This window comes from Balearica regulorum, chromosome 7 (genome assembly GCF_011004875.1).
Source record: "Balearica regulorum gibbericeps isolate bBalReg1 chromosome 7, bBalReg1.pri, whole genome shotgun sequence".
Classification (NCBI taxonomy): Eukaryota; Metazoa; Chordata; class Aves; order Gruiformes; family Gruidae; genus Balearica; species Balearica regulorum.
Genome location: NC_046190.1, coordinates 22,260,539 through 22,280,218, shown reverse-complemented (window position 1 = coordinate 22,280,218; position 19,680 = coordinate 22,260,539). Strand labels below are relative to the sequence as shown.

Here is a 19,680-nt window from a genome sequence, read left to right as displayed (position 1 = left end):
ACACCAAGCTTCCCACTTACCAGTGCCACTTTTAGGCCCAGCTTCTGAAAGGGAGGTCAGAAGCAGCAGACCAGGCTCAGCAGTCTCACATGACTGGTGAGCATCCCAAACCCAGTCATGCCTCTGTGCCCCTGCCTCTCTAGGCTGGCAGCTGAGGTGCTGCCTGGCCCCTTGAAAGACAAGGCATGGGGGTGTCTGCTGCCGATTCAGGGTGGGGGGCCCTGCCTGCCCCAGGGAGCCAGGAGCCTTTATGGACAGGGCTAGGACTGGTGCTGGCCAAGCTGAGGAGCCGGGGCAATGGAGGAATAGTGCCCTTGGGGCTTGGCACCACCACAGCCCCCCGGCCCATGGTGTACAGGCTTGCAGGCAGGAGCTGGCAGGAGAGAGGGTCTAGGAGGAAACCCCGTCAAAGAGAGACCCAGGCTGAACTCCCCACTCCTTCAGGGCAGCAGTTGGGCTACGGGGCTCAGAGCCACCAGCAAAGGGGTGCAGGGAGCCTATGGCAGGGAGGTCTCAGGCAGCGGCAGCACCAGCCCTGGGGGCAGGCCCCCACTCACACTCTGCATCCAGGTCATGGCCCCTCGCACTGCAGGCGGGCTGCTGCAGGCAGGCTGAATCAGTGCCGCTCCCCCCACCTGGCAGGAAGATGTGGGAGCCCAGAGCTGCTGCCTCCCCCCTCCCTCAGAGCCGCTCGCTGCTAATTAAACCCCTCAGCATCTGCCGGCGTCTCCATGGCAGCAGCCCGAATGCATTGGCTCAGCGCTGGCAGTACCGCCGGGCTGATTAATCCCCACAGCGCGGGCGCTGCCGCTCCTGCTGCTGGAGATGGCAGCTGTGGGCGAGGGTGCGGGCACCCTGCGGGGCCCCGGCACAGCCACGGCCCCCCCCCCAGAGCCTGCCCGCTCCCACCCCGGACACGACTGCACAAAACAATGCCAAAGCTGTGGGGACCTGGCCTCGGGCAGCCTTCGACCAGTATGCTGGGGAAGGGGTCCCCATCAAGAAGCTGAGGGCAGCCAAGGGTACGCTGCCACCGCAGCTCTCCAGGCACCCCCATCCCATCCCACATCCTCACAGCCATGGAGCGTCACGCCTGATGGGGCAAGGCAATGCTCCAGCGGGCGGGGAGGGCAGCAGGGGCAAGGAAGCCCCCCCATGCCGGCAGGGTGGCCCCGCTGCCTGCCCAGCACTGGGTGGCAGCATCTGCCCCCGGGAGGGATACTCACATGGCCCACTGCAGCTTCTCATTCTTGATGGAGCCATACAGCGCCTGCAGAGAGAAGAGTGGGGCATCAGCAGGAGAGTGGTGCCAGGCCAGGGCAGCTGCTCCGGGGATGGAGGGGGCATGCCAGGCTGGCTCAGGGGCACTGGAGGTTAAGGCAGCCCCAGGCCAGTTCATCCTGGTCCAGCCTCATCCTGGCCTGGCCAGCCAACTGGCCTTGTTTCAGGGCTATAGGTAAATTCTCCTGGGCACCACAGGACCTGCAAATCCACGCTCACCCTGGCCATGGTGCTGGGACACAGCCCTGGCTGTCTTCCCCTCTTCTCTCTGCCTGCCCGCAACAGTCGCACAGCATTAGCTGCATGAAAGTGAGGTGTGCCAAACATTTCCAATCCCTTTGGAGATCCCTAGGGTGTCCCAGGCTGGCCAAAGGGATGGCCTTCAGGAGGCCCAGGCCCCAGGAAAGTAAGCCTTCGGGCTGGACTTCAATGGTGCATGACTGCACCCCGCTCAGCAGGGCTTCAGCCTACCCTAGCACCTCCAGGAGCTCCATGCCATGACATGCCGCAGCCAGCAACCTCCCCACCGTCAGACGCCTGTCCTGGGCTGGCAGAGGTGTGCTCATGGCAGCACCCAATGCTCCACAGTGATGTGATGCTCCTGTGGGAAGCTGCCCAGGAGCATGCTTAAGCTTCAGGAGAGACTTCAGCAGGGTGCTGGCCCTGGATTTGCAGGGACATCAGCACACCGTCATTCATGAAGACCTCAAAGGACCTTGTGTCTGGTTGAAGCAGGATGGCTGTTTGCCTACTGCTGGGCTGCTGCTTCTTGGGGTGGCTGTGGCCTGTCCCTACCTGCTCCCCAGCAGCCCCAAGCACCCTGCCCTCCCTGCTGGCCCGAACACTGCCAAGTTGAGCAAGGCAGGACCCGCTGCCTGCATCTCAGCAGAGGAACAAGCTGAGCCTGCCTGCAGCGGGATGCTCCAGGGCCCCACTCCCAAGTGTTTGTCTGGTCCGAGCTGAGTGCAAGCCAGAAGCGCTCGGTACAGCTCTGCAGCCGGGGAGGCTCTGGAGAAGGTTTCAACACAGTGCTCGCAGAGGGCTTTGGAGCAAGATCTGGAAGGCATCATCCTCAGAGGAAAATAATCAAGTCTTGTACAGGCTGTTCAGGCAGCTGTCAACATCCATCACCGGGCCGGAGACTGCTGCTAGGAGATCTTGCTGGTGGCTGAGAAAGTACAACTGGAGGCGTGCAGGGGCCTGGGAAAGCTGGCCAGCACACAGGCCCCAGCAGTGTCTGGGGAAGGGACATCCATCACTCCCCCGAGAGACGCAGCAGCCAGGATGGAGCGGGGACACAGCTCCTCCCGTGCTTCCCCGTTGGGGAGATGCTGGTGCAGCAACAGCTTGTTTCGCAGAGGAGGAAAGGGATCACCCTGATCTAGCAGGTGGAAAGCAGGGTTCTCTTGTCTCCTGGGAAGACAGGAGGCTCATGGAGGGGGTATGGCCTCAGTGCCCAAGAGGAGATTAGACCCCGGCCCCATTTATGAAGCCCAGGCACCAGAGGGGCAGGATGCCAGGGTGTGAGCAGAGGATCACAGGTTGCAAAGAGACAGAGAAGAGCCTGAGGAAAAAAAAAACAAACCCAAAGTCCTGCAGAACATAACCTGGGAGCAGAGCAGGGGGAGAAGCAGGCACCTCAGAGCAATGTAGATGATAAGCAGTTGCCACAGAAAACAGAAGGGATCTTACTGCTGGGGACACAGATGAGAGATGCTGAGAACCAACAGACACAAAAAGGAGACTGGAAAACTGGCACAGAGAAGTAGGGACTGGGAACTACAGAAAAGCTCCTCGGAAAGACCGGGCAGAATGGGACGCACAGAGTGGCTTCCACCTGGCTCAGCAATGATACACAGAGGGGTTGTCTCCACACCTCAAGGAAGGGAGAAGTGAGCCAGCTGAGCAGGGATTTTAGACCACAGGGTGAGGTGGTGCAGGAGGGGACTGCAGCCCCCAGGCTCTCAGCCCTGTGCAGGGCTTGTGGGAGAATTGTTGCTAAATGCCGAGTGAACGAGCTGATGTCAGGAGATGCTCAGAGGGGTAATTCGGGATGGCACAGTGCCGGAGAACAGCCCAGCAGAGCACCGTGCTACAAAAACCTGGGCTTTGGGACTGTCAGTGCACACTTCAAAGGCTGAACTGCCTTGTGGCTTCAAAAGGCTCCAGCCGCCCTCCTACAAGCCCTGACAGCATCCCACAAGCCCGCTGCAGGCAGGAGCTGCCAAGTACCCCCACCTCAGAGATGGGGAGCAGGGGCTGCTCAGCACTGCTGTGCTGGGGGACAGTAAGAGGCAAATGGGGGGGCTGGGGGGGGGATTGAGAGGGCAATGCAAAACTTTGTCTACACTTAAATCCTGCCAAGACTCCATTTGGCTAAATGCCACCCCCAGCTGACACCAGTCTTGGGAACAAAGCTGGTGGACTCAGCCCAAGTCCTAGCTGAGAAGATGCATTCCATCGACAAAGCCCATCCTGTTTTTCTGGTCCTGTGGCAGTCCCCAACAGTCCACTAAACTCCAGGCTCTGGTGCACAGAACATTTCTGCTGGGGAAGCACAGGTGGTGCAGGCTCCTGAAGCCTAACTCACAACCACATCAGCAGAGATGAGACACACTGGTTTCATTGCTCAGCAAGTACCTCTCTCTAGGCTGTCTTTGCTCTGTGGATTCATTCCCCCTGGGCCATAAGGATGGCACCTCTTGGCAGCTCTGAACTTGCAAGTGCTGCCCAAGAGAAAGCAGGGCGCTGACCCTATGCCACCGCGGCCGACCCCAACTGTGGTTGGAGTTTTTTGTCATCTCTGGGTTATGAGCTCACTGCTGCAGCATGCAGGGCCAGCCAGCTCTGCCCTAGACATGCACAACACCAAAGAGACCTTGGAATATACTGTCCCAGTGGGATTTCTAACTGAACCAATAACTTCTTTCTTTGGTGCCCTCCCTCCCAAACACAGGCTGAGAGGATATTCCCAAGTCCTGCTCTAGCAAACATCTCCAGGAGGGGTGGGAGGCTGCACTGGGCAAGAGGCAGGTGGCTCTGATGCTCCGGCCCAGCCCTAGCACCAGCTCCGCTGGGAACAGCCCTACACAAGCAGGGCAAGGAGAAGACATTCCCCTTCAGCTCCCCAGCTCAGAGCAGACCAGAGGAGAGATCTAGTGCTGGTTTGGGGAGCTGGGCAGCAAGCTGGCCTGCACACAGCTTTGGCACAGACAGGACTGTACCGAGGGCTGTAACCCAGCACTCAAGTAACAGAGGAGGGTTAAGGCAGGAATTTAGGCATCCAGCAGGGTTTTAACCCTTTCTGGGGTACCTTTTTTGTGGATTATAACTCTTACATCCCTTTTCCAGTCTGCTGGTTCCTCTGACAAGCAACACAGTGCTCGGCTCCCAGTGCTGCAAGATGCCCTGTGCAGGTCAAGGCTCCCCCTCCTCCTGCCAGCCCTGTGACCAGCCACGGCTGTGTGACATCCTGCAAGACAGACTTCACAGCCACCAAGCATACTCCCTGCAGTCATTCCCCCTCTCTCTGTGCCTGGCAGCATTTCAATACGAGAGCTCAATTGCTGGCTTTCCCCAACTTTTCCTTAGCAAAATATCTTTCTCTACACTCAGCCACAAAGCTCTGCCAGGTCCCCCAGGCACCCAGTTTCCCCAGCTACGCAGATATGAACGGCACTGTCAGATCAGGTACGTATATCAGTGGGAACCGTACCTATGTCAGGTCCCTTATTCACCTTCTCAGCCTCCCTCTACCCCTGCTGCCTGCCCAGCATGCACAACCCATGCTCAAGAACAACTCATCACCTGGCATGCACCAACCCCACTGTGCACACCCTGTGTCATCCCCCCCCTGCTGCAGAGTGGCTCCTTCATGCACACAGAGCAGAGTGACTTGGGGACAGACTTTTTTCCCTGTCGGGTGGGCTGCCACGGGGACAGTGTCCTGTGCATCACCTTCTGCCCTGCTGCAGGCAGCAGTAGCAGGCAGCAGATGGCTACATTCCTGCCCCATGCTTTTGACTCAGTGACATCATAAGCTGCACCAACATCTTTTAAAACATTCCTTGCCCAGCCAACTACCCACCCCCAGGATGGTAGACCCCTCTATTCCTCCCAGAGCAGCCCCACAGCACAGGAAGCAGCGACCGAGCATCTCCCTTCCAACTGCATGTTTCCATCCGAGTGCGTCACAACCTAATGCTGCCCCCAGACCGTACTGCGCTATGACAGCATTGCCACTTGTCATGGCCCTAATGTCCCCACCAGACTGGTTTTGACCACGGGGGCAGCCCAGGCAGCTCTGGAGTAACCCTGCCTGCTTTGCCCCAGCCTGCCCACTACATGGGCTGGTGAGGACTCTTCTCTTGCTACTACACCAGAGGCAGGCACCCAACCGAGGTAGGATGCGCCCAGAGAAAGCCTGTTTGCTTCTCCCCACCTAGGACCGATGCACAGCAGCGTAACACCTCCAAAACGGATGCCGGCTCACAGTGAGCAAGCTCTTGGCAATAAAAAGCCCTTTTTTGTCCAGGCAGCCACTCCTTTCTCTCCAGCTCTGCTCGGCTGAGAGCCGGGGCTGCGGCGTTGTCCCTCCGTGCTGCCTTGCGGCTCTCCCCGCCACCCCAGCCGGGTGCCGGTCTGCCCTGGCCGGGCTGGCACGGCTCAGCGCAGCCCTTGGCGGGGAGCCCGCAGAGCTTGTCACTTATGCTAAGCTGGAGGGCTGGTCCCAGGGGTACCGCTCTGTCCTGGATTCTTCTCGCAGCGATGTTTTCGAGCAAGCGTTGCTGTCAAGCCATCGTAAGCGGCGCAATGTCACCCAGGTCTTGCCGTGCTCCCGCTACCCCCGTGCTCTGGGTGGGATGGGGGAGGACGGCAGGGTTGGAGACGGCGACCCTCGGGCGGAGTGGGGCTGATGGCGACCCGTCTCCGCAGAAAGCAGACGGGAGGGAGATGAGGCTGGCTGCTCGCTACATCCATGCCAGGGCTGAGGCACTCGCAGCGGGCGGGCCGGCGGCTGTCCGGGCGCGTCCGCCCGCCCGCCCGCGTCCCCGCCGGAGCGCAGGGCGCTGCGCATCCTCCCGCGGCGCCCCCCGCTCCCCCGGCACCGCCGCTTACCGGCTTCTTCTTGCGGCGGCTCTGGATGCGGCTGACCACCAGGTCGGTGTAAAGCACCGGCTTAAGGGTGCGGGAGCGCTGGGGCCAGCCGTAGCAAAAGGTCTCCACGCCGCGGTAGTTGCGCCCGTAGCGCACCGAGCACATGGAGCGGGACCGCATGCGCCCCGCGCTGCTGTTGATGCTGTTGACGCCGATCATCCTGCCGGCGGCGGCGGGGGTGGGAGGGGGCGGCGGGGTGCCCGGCGGCCCTGCCCGGCCCTGCCTGCCCTGCCTGCCGCGGCCCGCTCCGCCGCCGCCGCCGCCTGTTGAAGCCGGGCCGGGCCGGGCAGGGCTCGGCGGCTGCTGCCCGACAGAGGCGGGGCCCCGCCCCGCCCGCCGCAGCCAATGGCGACCCACGGCGCCCGGCCGAGCCGAACCGAGCCGAGCGGGGCCGAGCCGAGCCGAGCCGAGCGGCCGAGCCGGGTCCGCGGAGGCAGCGGCGAGCTTCGCGCGGTAGGACACCGTCCCTGGCGCTGATGCCGCTCGAGTTGGCAGCGCTGCCCCCGGTGCACCGGCTGGCCCTCCCTGCCTCCTTTCTGCCCCAGCAGGGAGAGCGGGAGCGGGTGGCTGGACCCTCCCGGGCTCATGGGGCTGGGGGGCAGCAGTGGTGACATCTCAGGGGCTTCCTGGGCTCCATCAGGCAGGCGGCACCTCCACTCTGTGCCAGCCGGGCAGGCTTCAGAGCTGCTGCTGGAGCCCAGCCTGTCCCAGGGACCTCCAAAGGGCTGAGCTGGTAGGAAACCTCAGACCTTCCATCTTCAATACCCACCCCACACTTAACCCTCCTGCCCATTCCTTCGAGGTCAGGCCAGAAAAATCAGTTGCTAGAGCCACCCGGCTGGTTAAGGGCAGGACATAGATGCTCCAGGCAGCTATTCCCGTGAAGAAGCAAAGGGCTGGGCATCCTGGCAGAAGGCATGAGGATCGATGCGTAATTTAGTTAGGCTTGACTGAGTAGGAGATGCAGCCAGTGGAGAAGGGGAAATTTTCCACTCTGTCCTGTCTGCTTGGCATAGTGATTGCTGGGCAAAATTTTGAGGTAGGGGACATGGGTGCCCAGCCCATCAGATGTACTGGGCTGCCCCTGAGGCTGGGGGGGAGCCATGGGAGACAAGGCCAGGGCAGCGTATAACTCCCAGGAGAAACAGGCAATAAAAAAAAATACCCCAGGGGATTAGACTGAGCAAGCATTCCTGTGATTATAGCTCAGAGGTGGGAGCTGGGGCTTTCTTCCCACATTGTTAATCACTTACCCAGCACTCTGAGCGTCTGAGCCCTGCCGTTGTGCTCCAAGCTGGAAGGTGGGTGCCCATCCTACCTTCCTCCCCCGGGGACCCAACTGCATTGTTAGGCTTAATTCATTAACATCTGTGAAGTACTCTGGCTCCTAGGCTGGAAGGCAGCAGAAATTTTGCTCACTCCCGCAATCGCTAAGCAGTGCCGGGGATAAATGGGGCCTGATTTGGCCCTACTGTGTTGGTACTGGCCAGCAAAGCACAAGATTAAGATAAAAGACTAAGGAAGATGGCGAAGAGCTAAGGCTCTGCAAAGTGATCAATCATGTAAAGGTCAAATCCATGTCTGAAATATAAGACAATCAGAAACAGTGAGTGAAATCCCAGGCGGCCTGGGGTAAAATCACACTGACAAGAGAAGAACAACATCTCAAGAGCTAACCAAAATATCACCAACTCCAGGACGTCCTGCTTCACCTCTATCTTTGCAGGGTGGGCAGCTGCCTTCATTTGGCCACAGGAGTTCAGGTCCTGTACACGTGGGCATCCTTGGACATGGAATTATATGGATTTTTATATCCCCGGCATGGCTCCCTGCCCCAGTGGGGAGGACACCCAAGTCAGAAAGCTGGGCAGCCCTGCCTGTGGAGCACAGTTCTCCAGGGGAGCTTTCAGAGCCAGAGGAAAGGGTTTCCAGCAGTGGTAGCTGAGTACTGGTAAGGCATCGCTGCCTCAGCTCCAGCAGCAATGCTGTGCAGGGCATGGCGAGGCACTGCCAGTGAGGGGGACGTGGTGCTCAGCTGTGAAAACACAAGCTTTCAAGTGTTTTGATTTCTTCTGCATAAAACTGGGATTGTTTACATGTATTATCTAGTAGCAGATAAAGTTCTCATCTGACTCAAGCTGCCACCACTCTCAGGCATCGTGCTGCGTTTGTCTTGGGACTCCCCACAGCCAGAGACAAGGGAAGTGCTCAGGTTCCCTGCAGATCTATTCCTGATGCTGTCCCCAGAGTCACAGGGGATGGTGGCCTTGTGGCCCCCCCCCCCCCCCAGGTCCTGCCCTGCTGTCCCTGTTTCCCTGGTGGCAAGTGCAGCGGGTGGGGACCACCTCCAGTCCTCCAGCTCTGAAGCCTGTGGGGTAGCAGCCTGCGCTATCTCCCTGGGTAGGCTTAGAAAAGCCCACAAGATCCTTCTTCTGTGCCGTCAGAGCTGCCTAAGACCCAGCCCTGAGCTTTGGGAAGCTCCTCTGAAGCCTGCCAGCCCTTCCCCTCCCCTGCTGCCCTTAGGAAATGCATGTGCTCCTGGAGGGCTAAAATTAGCCAGCCAGCTGTGCGGCACGCTTGCACAGGAGCCTCAGTCCCCAGGCACAGCCTGCCAGCCAGGTCTGCCGAGAAGGCAGCCTCCTACCTGAGGTAATGGGACTAGCGCAGGCTGCCGCAAAGAGGGCAGCGGGAGAGGCTTTCCCCATTTCTCTGCCCCCTGAGTCTGCATGGGGACTCAAGCACCCAAAAGCAGTGGGTGTCCAAAAGGGAGAGGGTGTCTTCTCCGGCTGAGCCTGGCAAAAACTGCCCAGGAGAGGCACAGTACCTTCAGGCACCTTTCCTTGTCGGGCCCCACCCCAGCGCAGGCTGACAGCACTTTCCCCATCTCACCCGCCCCGGGACCCCAATCCCCCTTGCACGGGCAGGGGGTCCCCGAAGTGGAGCGGTGCTTCAGGCAAGGAGCTGCAGCCTGCCCCGCATGTAGTTCCTCACGCTGCCTTTTGCTCCCCCTCCCCAGCACGTACAGAGGCGGCTGAAAAGCGGCGGTGGGAAGCACCGCAGCTGCAGAGGGAACAGGCCATTTTTAGCAGAGCAGCCTCCCCGCTGCTGGGCTGCGGGCAGAGCTGTGCGGGGCTGTGCTGCAGCGCTGCAGCCTCCCCCCGCTGCCTTACACCCAGCAAAGGTCTTGGCTCCTACCCATGGAGAAAGCCTGTAGCTTTGTGGCACTTGCTCGCTGCCCTATTTCCCACTGGCTGGGTGGGGTCTGATGGGATAACTTGATCTCACGTGTTTAAACTGACGGTACTTTTTGGGGTGAAGTCTAACAGGGATGCAGTGGTGCCTGAAGTGGGGGTACCCAACCATGGGGGTGCCAGGGGCTGCAAAAGGGGCACACCAAGGAGCCTGTAAAGCTTGGATGCTCCAGGGTGCAGCAGCACTGCAGGGCAGGGGTTCAGGGTTTGGATGTTTCTATTCCATTTTGGATGCTTAAAGCCTTTTCTGGAGCTGGGTTTAAAATTAGAGGAGAATTTTTCCTGAGTAACTTCTTTTACTGGCGAAGCGTGGGCTGAGAGGGAGGACAGCCCTATTGAGAGCTGCTGGTAACCCCTTAATGATGGGGTGAGCGACGCAGCCAGGAATAGACCCATAGAGGCTGAAAAGGGAGCTCAGCTTTTCACCTTTTTGCCTTTTTTCATGAACCATCTCCCTCCATCATGGCTCTGGCACCCTGTGGAAACCCATCTTCCACATCACAAGTATTTGCCAACTGTAGCACTTCACCAACAGCAATGGTTTCTGCCTGACAGGTCCCATGGGAGCTAATCCTATTCCCAGGGCCCAAGATTGGGAGACGGCAGCTCAGAAAACCCTCCCAAGAATGCTGCCCTCCCTGGCCAAGCCCTGCTGGGAACTGGGTCAGGCAGGGAGAAGGCTGGAGTTCCCCCTAGTCACACCAGTGCAGTGAGTTCCCAGCTCTGGGACTTCAACCACCAGTCCACCCTCCCCATGGCTATGCCTTGCCCATGTCACCAGAAACATTCCCTCTGCCACTAGCGATGGCTCCAGTCCCAGGGCCTGGCCTTGGCTTTGGGCTCCAGTGATTCAGGGAGCCAGGAAGGGCTGAATACCATGAGGTCAATGCCACAAAGCCTCTGGCTGCAGCTGTGCAAACCAACCCTAATAAGCTGGCCCCACATGTGGCCCCCTTGCCTGTGATGCAGGCAGCAGAGCAAAACCAGTGAGAGCATCAGGACCCCAGCCTCCAATGTCCTCCTGAGGGAACGGGGCAGCCCTTCCTCAGCAAGGTGGGAGGAAAGCTGCAGGCCAGGGGACCACCACCATTCCTGCATGAGGATGGACACATTCATTGCATCCCACGTGGTCATCCATGTGATCCCACCCAAAGCTCTCGCTTTTGCTCCTGCTGCTTGGCTGGCCAGGAAGAGCAACCGAATTTACCTTGAGCAGCTCCTTGGGGAAGTCAGTGCCTCCGTTGAGCCCCTCCAAGTTGCCAATGAAGTCAGAGCAGGACATTCTCTTCCCGATGTTCTGGGAAGCCAGTGGGAGAGAAAGGCGGGGGGTTACCTTCAGGCCAGGGGGCCGGTGCTGACTGGAGCAGGTTCTACAGCCCAGGAACAGATCCCCATCTCTGTAGTGGGGTGAGGGACCAGCTAGGTCTCAGGGAGCCTGCTTGAAGGTGTGGGGAAGCTGCCAGCTTTACCTAGTCTCCAGGAGTCTTAACTAGCCTCCTTTTTCTAAGCTGAGTGCTACCTGCTCCCATGGCAGCTAGTTTTGGAGTCTCACTCCCACCCTTTCTCCCTGTCCACTTCCCTTTTCTGTCCTCATCCCACCTCCACATCTTCCAGCTCAGCACATCTCCAAAGTCCTACTCTCTCTTTTGCCAGCTCCCTCTCTCACTCAGCCTTTCTCCGCTCTTCTCCCCAGACACATCAGGGGTGACCAGCTCTCGCAGGTCCAGGGTCCTGTACCTGTGGTTCAGTGCGGTGGGGACAGACAGAGCAGGGACAGACGGGGCCAATGGCAGCGGGAACTTACGTGTCCATGCAGATCTGTGTTTAGCAGCATCAGGGCACAGGTGAGGGTGTGGGCTCCGTCTGCAGCACAAGCACAGGACAGGAGTTAGAGCCCCTGGCTTGGCCCTGCAGCTGGTGCTCCAGCCCCTCAGCATCTCAGGCAGGGCATGGGGGCTCCGAGCCCCCAAGACAGCCCTGAGCCCTCTCCTCCCACCCCGGGCAAGCAGGGCAGGGCACACAGCAGTCAGCGTGGTGCTGGCAGCACACAGGCAAGTAGGTAGGAGGCCACTGAATTAAAGCTGGTCCCAAACCTGAGCATACAAACTCCCTTCGAAGCCTGCAGCCTCTTCAGCCAGGCAGCGATGCTGCAACTAACCCTGCAGAGCTCCTAGCACAGCAAGGTGGGACCGGCACAGCCCTCTGCCAGCCAGGCAGCCCAAACCTCACCCAGCCCAGAGCCAGCCCAGAGCAGACCCAGCACGTGAACGCACACAGGAGCGGTGCAAAGACGTGAAACAGTACAAAGTGGGTGTCTGTGCCGCCCCGAGTGCTGGGCACCTGAGATTTCTCACCTGGCCATTCCCTGAGCTGAGGGTCTGAGAGCTGGGGTCTATTTGGTGAGGAGGGCCTTCTCTCGCCTCTTGTGCTAATCTGCTCAAGGTCAGAATTAAGGATGGGTTGAGCCCTAATTATGCATGATCCAACCAGAGCAGTTTTGGGTTTTTTTTTAAATAATCTAAAGCATCTGTCATTTGAGGGAAATGACATCTCCATAACCACAACTGTCTCCTAAGGCATCAGTACAGGCTCTCAGCCTGGTCTCTGGTTTCAGTTTGAGCACTTTCACGAAATTGATGAACACATGGACTCGCTTGAAACACAGTCACGCACACACAGACACGCACAGTTTCTTACCCTCCGAAGAGATGGCATTGGGATTACACTCGTAATAGCGCTGGGAAAAATGAGCCAGCACTCGCTCTCGCTCTTGTGTCTCTCCCATCAAGGCCAGCTCCTTTAGAAAGGACCTGAAGAAGCAGCAGCAGCAGCATTGGTCACACTTGAAGCCCACCAGCAGCTTCTCCAACCCACCTTGCACAGGAGCGTAGCTGTGCTTTCTGGTCTGGAGACCACCCCACCCCACACCCCCCCCCTATGCCAGATGAAGCCCTGCCATCGCACATTCCTCCCAACCTGCTGCAGGACTCCCCTCCAAGCCCACAGCATCATAGTCTGCCGGCACACTGCAGAGACCTACAGCCAGCCCTGGGCACTACACTGGGGAAGGAGGTGGGGGTGACACCAAGAGGCTCTGAGCTCAAGGTTTGGTACCTGACTGTTACCCCGCTGCACGGACTGATGAGTTAGGACCAGGGGTGCTCTTTCGTAGTTGTGTGGCTGAGAGACAACTTCAGGGCTCAACCCCTGTCACATAAGAGGTAAGGGGATCTCCAGGTGGGAGCTGTGGGGTCTGCCTGCTCCTGAAGATCCCTGTGCAGGTGTGGAGCTGTGGAGGGCATGGTCTGCTAGGACCCCACTCACGTGGCCACCACACACGCACATATGTACACGCACTCAGCTCTGACCTGAGAGCCTGGTCCAGGCTCATCCCCGTGAACACAAAGAACTTCAGATATTCCCCTGCCACCATCTTGCTGAACTCGTTGCTGAAACAGAAAAGGGGGGGGGCAAGAGTGACATCAACCAGACTGCGGGGACAGCAAAAGGCACACAGGGGTGGAGTGGATTCCAGGAGGCTGGGAGCTCCCCAGGGGTGTGGGAAGCATGCTGGGGATAGAGACACCCCACACTCACATGAAACTAAGAGAAGTCACCCACAGATCCAATGGGAATACTGGGCATGTAAGAGAAGCTGGAGAAGCTACAGCTGGAAGAGCCCACAAGAGGTCAGCTAGCCATCCCCTTGCCCTGACACCTTACTGAAGCATCCAAGGTGCAGTCATGGTAGGAAGGTACCCAAACCTGGATGTATCTTAGGTTTTAAGACTGTTAGAAGGAACCTTTAAGAGGTAGAGGCACCAGGTGTACCAGTTATGGGGACTGGGCTTTGGGGTCCTGCCAGCTATTCTCTGCCAGCCGGGTGCCCTGCAAGGGCAACAGCTGTGGGTACACTGTGAGCACAGGTGGGCCCCTCGCAGAAAGGGCCATTCCTTGCAAATACCCACACGTACTTCTTCCCCAAGTGACGGGCCACATCTGCTTTTTTAAAGCCATCCAGGTTGTAGAGCCTCTTGGCCAGGCGTTTGGCGGCCTCCAGGTCAGCCTTGTGCCCATTGGAGAGGGTGTCTGTGCTGCCCAGGGCCACCTGCTCCACGCTGTCCATCTCAGAGTCCGAGTCCAAAACCAGTTGGCTCAGGGGGTGGTTGCTGCAACGGGAAGGGACACTCCATGTTAGCCTGCCTATAGATCCTCTCTTCATCCAGCTTCTTGGGAAATGCAGGTTCCTCACCCTGCTTTGGAGACCAGCTACTCACTGCTGGGACCCAGGATGAATAACACTGGTTAGACATTCCGAGGTTGGGAGTTAAGGGAAGGTTTGGGGATGTGGCTGGAGGAGAGGTGGGGTGACAGGACAGCTCCAGTGACTGATGACAGGACCAAGGCACCCAACCCCACATCCAAACTGGATGCAAAGAGACAGGACAACTGCTCCAAAGTTCCCCACCCTGAGCCTGTGAAACTGCATGTGTGGGCTCAGGTTCTGACAAGCTCAGCTGTAGCAGAGGCTTGGAGCAGAAACGTGCACATCACATGCTGTGCTACAGATCTGCACTCATTTTTTAACCTGGACAAACTCCTTGTGCTGCTCTCAAGCACAGTTTCTACCTGAGACAAGATGACTGTAATTCCTTCACTCGCCTTTTCCCACCCACCAACTTGAAAGTGCTTCACAAAAGGGAAAACCGAGGCAAAGAGGGTGAAGATGAAGGAAACCCCCCTCCCCGGCCTCCCAGCTCACAGCAGGGCATACTGTCTTCTTCAGGCTGCCCATCAGCGCTCAGCCCACCATGCCTTAAATGGCCACATTAGGAGATGCTCTTGGCTTAGCCCCCAAAGCAGTCTGACTCAGCGGCACAGAAGTTATCCCAACCAAAAAGCTGGTTGAATCTAATCAACAACGAACATTAAGCAACTCTGACCTCGCCTAAATTTTCTGGCAGCCCTTGCAGTGTTCCAGTCTGATTTATTTTTAAAAGTCTCTAATTGACTTTTAAGAGGCCTGCTCTCCTGAGCCAATTACCCAGGCCAATCTCCTTGAGGCTCTGCTTCTTCCACGAAGGACAAGCTTCCTTGCTGCTCAGCGCTGCCCGTCGCAGGGGAGCCCTGCACAGCACTGACAGGCTGCCCATGTCTCTGGGGGTGCTCGGGCACCTTCCTCCCAGTATCCCGGCATCCCTAGCCAGCGTGCAGCAGGGGAAGCTGCTCTGTGCTCAAACCTGTGGGCTGGACACTTCCCCAGTGAAAGTGTTTCTCACACCCCACAAGTCCCCAAGGAGATGCACTTGGCTCAGACCAGTGCTGAGCTTGGCAGTGCTCAGTGGTGACTGTGGTGAGACCTGGATGGGTAGTCCAGGGCAGACCTGTGCCCATTTGGCCCTAGCTATCCTCAGGGAGCCTCTCCATCACCCCATGCCACCCTGGTGGGAACAGCAAACCTCTCCTCCTCCCAAAAGAGGGTGGCTGCATCCAAAGGTGCCGCTGGTGTGGGCCCTGGCCCATTGCCCAGCTGTGCCCAGGAGTGCTGGCTGGCAGGGCCAAAGCCTCCCTGGGGAGCATCCGGCAGGAGAACAGGCTGGGTGCTGCTCAACCAGTGCTGGGCACACACCTTGGCTTCTCCAGCCACAGGCTGAGCTACAAAGCCCAAGGCCACCCCTCCACCACTCCCTGTGGTCAAACTGCACCTCCAGAGCAAGTGGCTGCTCAGTAACTCTCTGAAGATCTTTTTATTCTGCTCAACCGTCATCACTGAAAACTCCTGATACCCTTCTGAACCTTGCCTGTCCTCCAGCTGTGCTCCTCAGCTTTCCTATCTAGTGCTGAGCATCCAGACATGGGGCCATCTTCAAAATCTCTGTCCTTCAACATCTGTATCTCCCTGCAAGTTTCCAACTTGTGGCTACATTTCTTGCCTTGCTTCTTGAATAGGCATGCAGGGATCACAGCCTGGGTCTTAAAGCAGCTCTACCAGTGGGATCTGCTGCCCCCCCCCCCGCCCCCCAAGTCCCCATAATGACTTTGAGCTTTACATCAGCAAAGCATAACCTTGCACTACCCTGCACAAGTGACCCCAGCCATGCCATGAAACAGGTTCTTTTCCAACACTCAAGCCACTCTCACGGTGTTCAATAAGGACCATTAGCCTCGACAGGCTGGGAGCATCCCATTTGTGGCACCCGTCTGTCACCACTCAAAGCCCCAGCTGGCTTGGAGAACGTACAGCTTAAAGAGAGAAAACTGAGAACACAATCCTCAAGCAAATGGAGGACAGAGCAAAGAGATGTGTCCATATCTGAGGCAACTGAGGTGATGCTAATTTTCTTGCCAATGAGCTAATGTCTCAGGGTGGTTTTTTTTAGCGTACTTCTGAAGTGACATTTCAGTTTGGCTTGAAGAAACACTGAGATAATATTTTTTACATTAGATACATTTTCAACCCAGGAACTGGCCCACACTTAAGGACTAAAGATCAAATTTGGTATTGTGCGAGTATCCTCAGCGTGCCTGAAATGAGTCATCCCCAAGCAGACCCAGCGCTAGCTCATCCCTCTCCCTGCTGCCCGCCTAGGACAGCCACTGCTGCCCCCCGCGTCGCCAGGAGCACAGGTCCCCCTGCCACCTCAGGGGTTTGCTAGCACTGGGTTCCCAGTCCTGTGTTGGCAGCAGAGAGGTGCTTCTGGGGGTCTCTGCGAGGAAGGCATGTGATCCAGCTCAGGGCTTGCTCCAGGACAGAGGCTCTTCAATGACAACCTCCCACCCTCGCTCAGCACGAGGACCATGTTCTGCTCCCAGCCCTGGGGAGCTGCTTCAGGACCACAGTCCTGCTGGGGGCCGCTGTAGCACAGGCACTCCTTCTCCAGGGCCAGATGCTCCTTCAGGGTGCAAATGTTCCTTCTTGGGGCCAAATGTTCCTTTCCTATAGCCAGATCTTGTCTTGCCCCAATATTCCTCCTCTGGCCAAGTGCCCGGACCCCAGCAGGAGAGACCGCAGCACATTCCCTGGCTGAAATCCAGCATGTCACTGCAGGAGCCCTGACGTCCTCTTCACCTTACCACCAAAAACCAGGATTACCTGGCACCATGTTCTCTCCATGGCTGTCAGCAACCAGTAGCAAATATTCTGTCCTGGATGTGGGGCGGCAATAAGTCACTAGCTCAGCAAAGCCTGCCCTGGAGGGCTGACCTCCGGCTCCTGGCTGCCAGCAGGGATGTATCTGCAAGGTGGGACCCTTCCCACATTGTACCTGCATGGTGGGACCCTTCCTGTACCAACACCCTGCTCCCCAGGAGCAGGGAAGGAGAGACATCCCTGGGGACAGGCTGGGCCGGGTGGCCATTGGTTTCAGCTGGGGGTGCTCAGCTGAGCTCCTGGGTTGTCCATATCCTGCCTCACACATTTCCAGGTGAGCTACCTGCTGTAGGAAACTCAAAACCTCCAACTACAATCCAAGTGCCACTTGCTCCCTACGGGAGGCTGGTTTGCATTCTGCACCGTGAAGGGACGGGGCAGGGAGACTGGTCTGAGTCCATGAGGGACATGTGCATGGGGCAGAGCAGCACTCTGCCCTCAATTCCCGATGCCCCGCACGCATGGCTAGATGCCTGATGCCTCCGCCAAGCAAGTCCAGCCTGCCTAATATTGCTGCTAAGAATGTACCAGACCGGATCTTTGGCTCAGCTAAATAAACGCAGCTCCCTCCGTTGGTCTCAGCGGAGCGACTTTGATTTATGACAGCCAAGATCTAGGCTGGTTCATTCCTTGCAGAATTGAAGTTAGGGCTGGGAGGACACTTGAAGGTCAGCCAGGCCAGCCTCCAACCACAGGCAGGGCTAGTCCTGCTTTCTGGCAGCTCTGGAATCCAACCTGGTCCTCAAATCACCCAGCCACAGCAGCACCCACCAGCATTACTGCTGCCAGATCCAGATAGGATTGACCTTTGGGCAGCTGTGCCCCTCCTCAGTCCTGTTTCATGCAGACTTCCAGAGCCTCCCCTGCAGCACCAGCCCTCTCTGGAGATGCCTGCCTCCATCATCCCATCCCACTGGCCTCTCTTGTGGGGGGACACAAACATTCCTGCAGAGGACAGGGGCTGACTCTGCAATCCCACCAAACAATTTCTGGAGCCAGCTGAGCGCCTTAAAATCCAGTTACTCACCTGCTGAGTGGAGGCTTGTCTTCTTCAGAGACACAGATGCCATAGGGTTAGTTCAGGGAAACCTGAGTCTCTTGGACCCTTGGGCAAAGCCCAGCCTAGGGGCTCTGGGTCAGACCCAGGGGCTGAAATTAACACTTGACTCAAGGGGCTGCATCCCATGGGGATGGGCTGCTGCCTGTGCCTCTGTGGGCAGCCCTGGGACCCTGCCTGTTGCCTCCATCCTCCATGCTGCGGAGTGCCTGCCCCAGCCCAAGCACCGCCAGCCCATCCTGTGCCCCAGCTCCTGCTGCCCTTCATGGGTCGACATGGAAACGCTTGGGGAAAATCCTTCCCAGGCTTGTGCTCCATTTCTTGCCATACCAATGCTTGTGGGGAGACCTCTTCATCCCACGCCCCAGCCTTGTCCCCCTCCTGTACTCCCACCCCTCCATCCTTCCCTTCCCCTATCTCCATCCTTTCCTCATTGCCCTCCTTCCTCTGCTCAGCCCTCTCCCCCCCCCTCCCACATCACATCCCAAATCCACCCCACGGGCCCTCAGACTGGGCACAGCCCTCAGGGCATCATCTCACCAGTTTGCCCAGTGCAAACTGGGAGCTCAGGCCAGCTGACAGACCTGCACTGGCCTCGGAAAGGGTGGGGTGGGGGGGGCACCGGCTCACCGACTGCTGCAGTAACAAAAGGGACCTTATAAAGAAACACAGCGGAGCTTATTGGCAGGGCCCCGGCGCTCCAGCACACGCCAGCAGCCGCGGTCTGGCAGGGAAGAAGGTTTGACTCCCGGCGCATCCTCCGCCTGGGGCGGCTGCCAGCCCTACGGGCTCCCTGTTCCTCCCACGCAGCCGCAGCTCCAGGGCTGAGCTCTCCCTCTAGCGAGGCTCCGGGCGTGCTGCCCCTCGCTGTGGTACCTGGCCCTGTTCCCCAGGCGGTTTGCAGTCGTTCCCCCCCCACACCCCGCCCCCGCCTTTGCTGCCGCTTCTCCTGCCTGCCCTGCTTTCTGCCCCACCTCAGGCGATGGCCCCGATTCTGGTCCCGGCAGAGCTCACCTCTCGCGGGGGTGGCACGGGGGGGCAAGTCACCCCCCCTCCCTCCGCTGGCACTCCTCAGGGACCGGCACGGCTGTGCCCGGGGCCAAGGCTGGCTCCGGAGGAGTGGGACGGGCAAGGGAAGCCGGGCGGCCGGATTTCAGGGTCCTTGCACCCCCAGGGAGATGCAATTTGCCCACCCTGCCCGTGGGGCCGGCAGCCCCGGGCTGCCTGTGTGTAGGACTGCGGCAGGCGAGGCGGCGCTCCCGGCGTCCGCTCGCACCCGGCAGCGTGGCAAAGCCCGGGGATTTGGATCCGCGGTTGCAAAAGTCTGGCTGCCACGGCAGGAGCGACCTCCCTGCAGTCCCCCGGGGCTGCCCCGGCTCCCGCCCTGCCGTCTCGCCAGCACCACGTCTGTCCGCGGCCAGCCCCGCCAGCCCCAGAGGGACCCCACCGGCCCTGGAGGGCTCTGCGCCCACTCGCGCTCCGCGGGTCACCGTGATGGCCCCGGGCACAGACTGCTTTAACTGCAGCCCTCTGCCCGGCGAGAGCAGGGGACCCGCACACCTTCACCTCCCGCCCAAACAGGGCAATAACCTACTCACACACTGGGGGTGCCGCCGTGGGGTGTCCTGCTGTGGACGGGTGGGGAGGGAGGGTCCCACACTGGGACCCTTGCTGTTCCGCCACTGCTCCCTCCCGGTTAGCCAAGGCCACCGGAGGAGGCGGAGGCATGCCAGCGCCTGGGGCAGCCTCACCAGGTCTGCACTTAAGCACACTCCCCATGAGCG

General features: G+C 58.9%; 1 protein-coding gene across 7 annotated transcripts in view; it reads right to left on the bottom strand.

The window, feature by feature from the left end:
- Positions 1-19,680, bottom strand: part of PSD (pleckstrin and Sec7 domain containing) — a 48,617-nt gene that overhangs the window by 5,147 nt on the left and 23,790 nt on the right. For 4 of the 7 annotated variants that reach the window (XM_075758426.1, XM_075758427.1, XM_075758429.1 and 1 more), the window contains 6 exons: positions 13,664-13,858; positions 13,058-13,138; positions 12,387-12,499; positions 11,494-11,552; positions 10,897-10,986; positions 1,227-1,270 (listed from right to left, as the gene is read on the bottom strand). In XM_075758426.1, coding sequence (XP_075614541.1) covers positions 1,227-1,270; positions 10,897-10,986; positions 11,494-11,552; positions 12,387-12,499; positions 13,058-13,138; positions 13,664-13,858 — 582 coding nt within the window. Of the gene's footprint in view, positions 1-1,226; positions 1,271-10,896; positions 10,987-11,493; positions 11,553-12,386; positions 12,500-13,057; positions 13,139-13,657; positions 13,859-19,680 lie in introns of all 7 variants that reach the window. The other 3 variants (XM_075758423.1, XM_075758422.1, XM_075758428.1) reach the window with 1 other exon arrangement.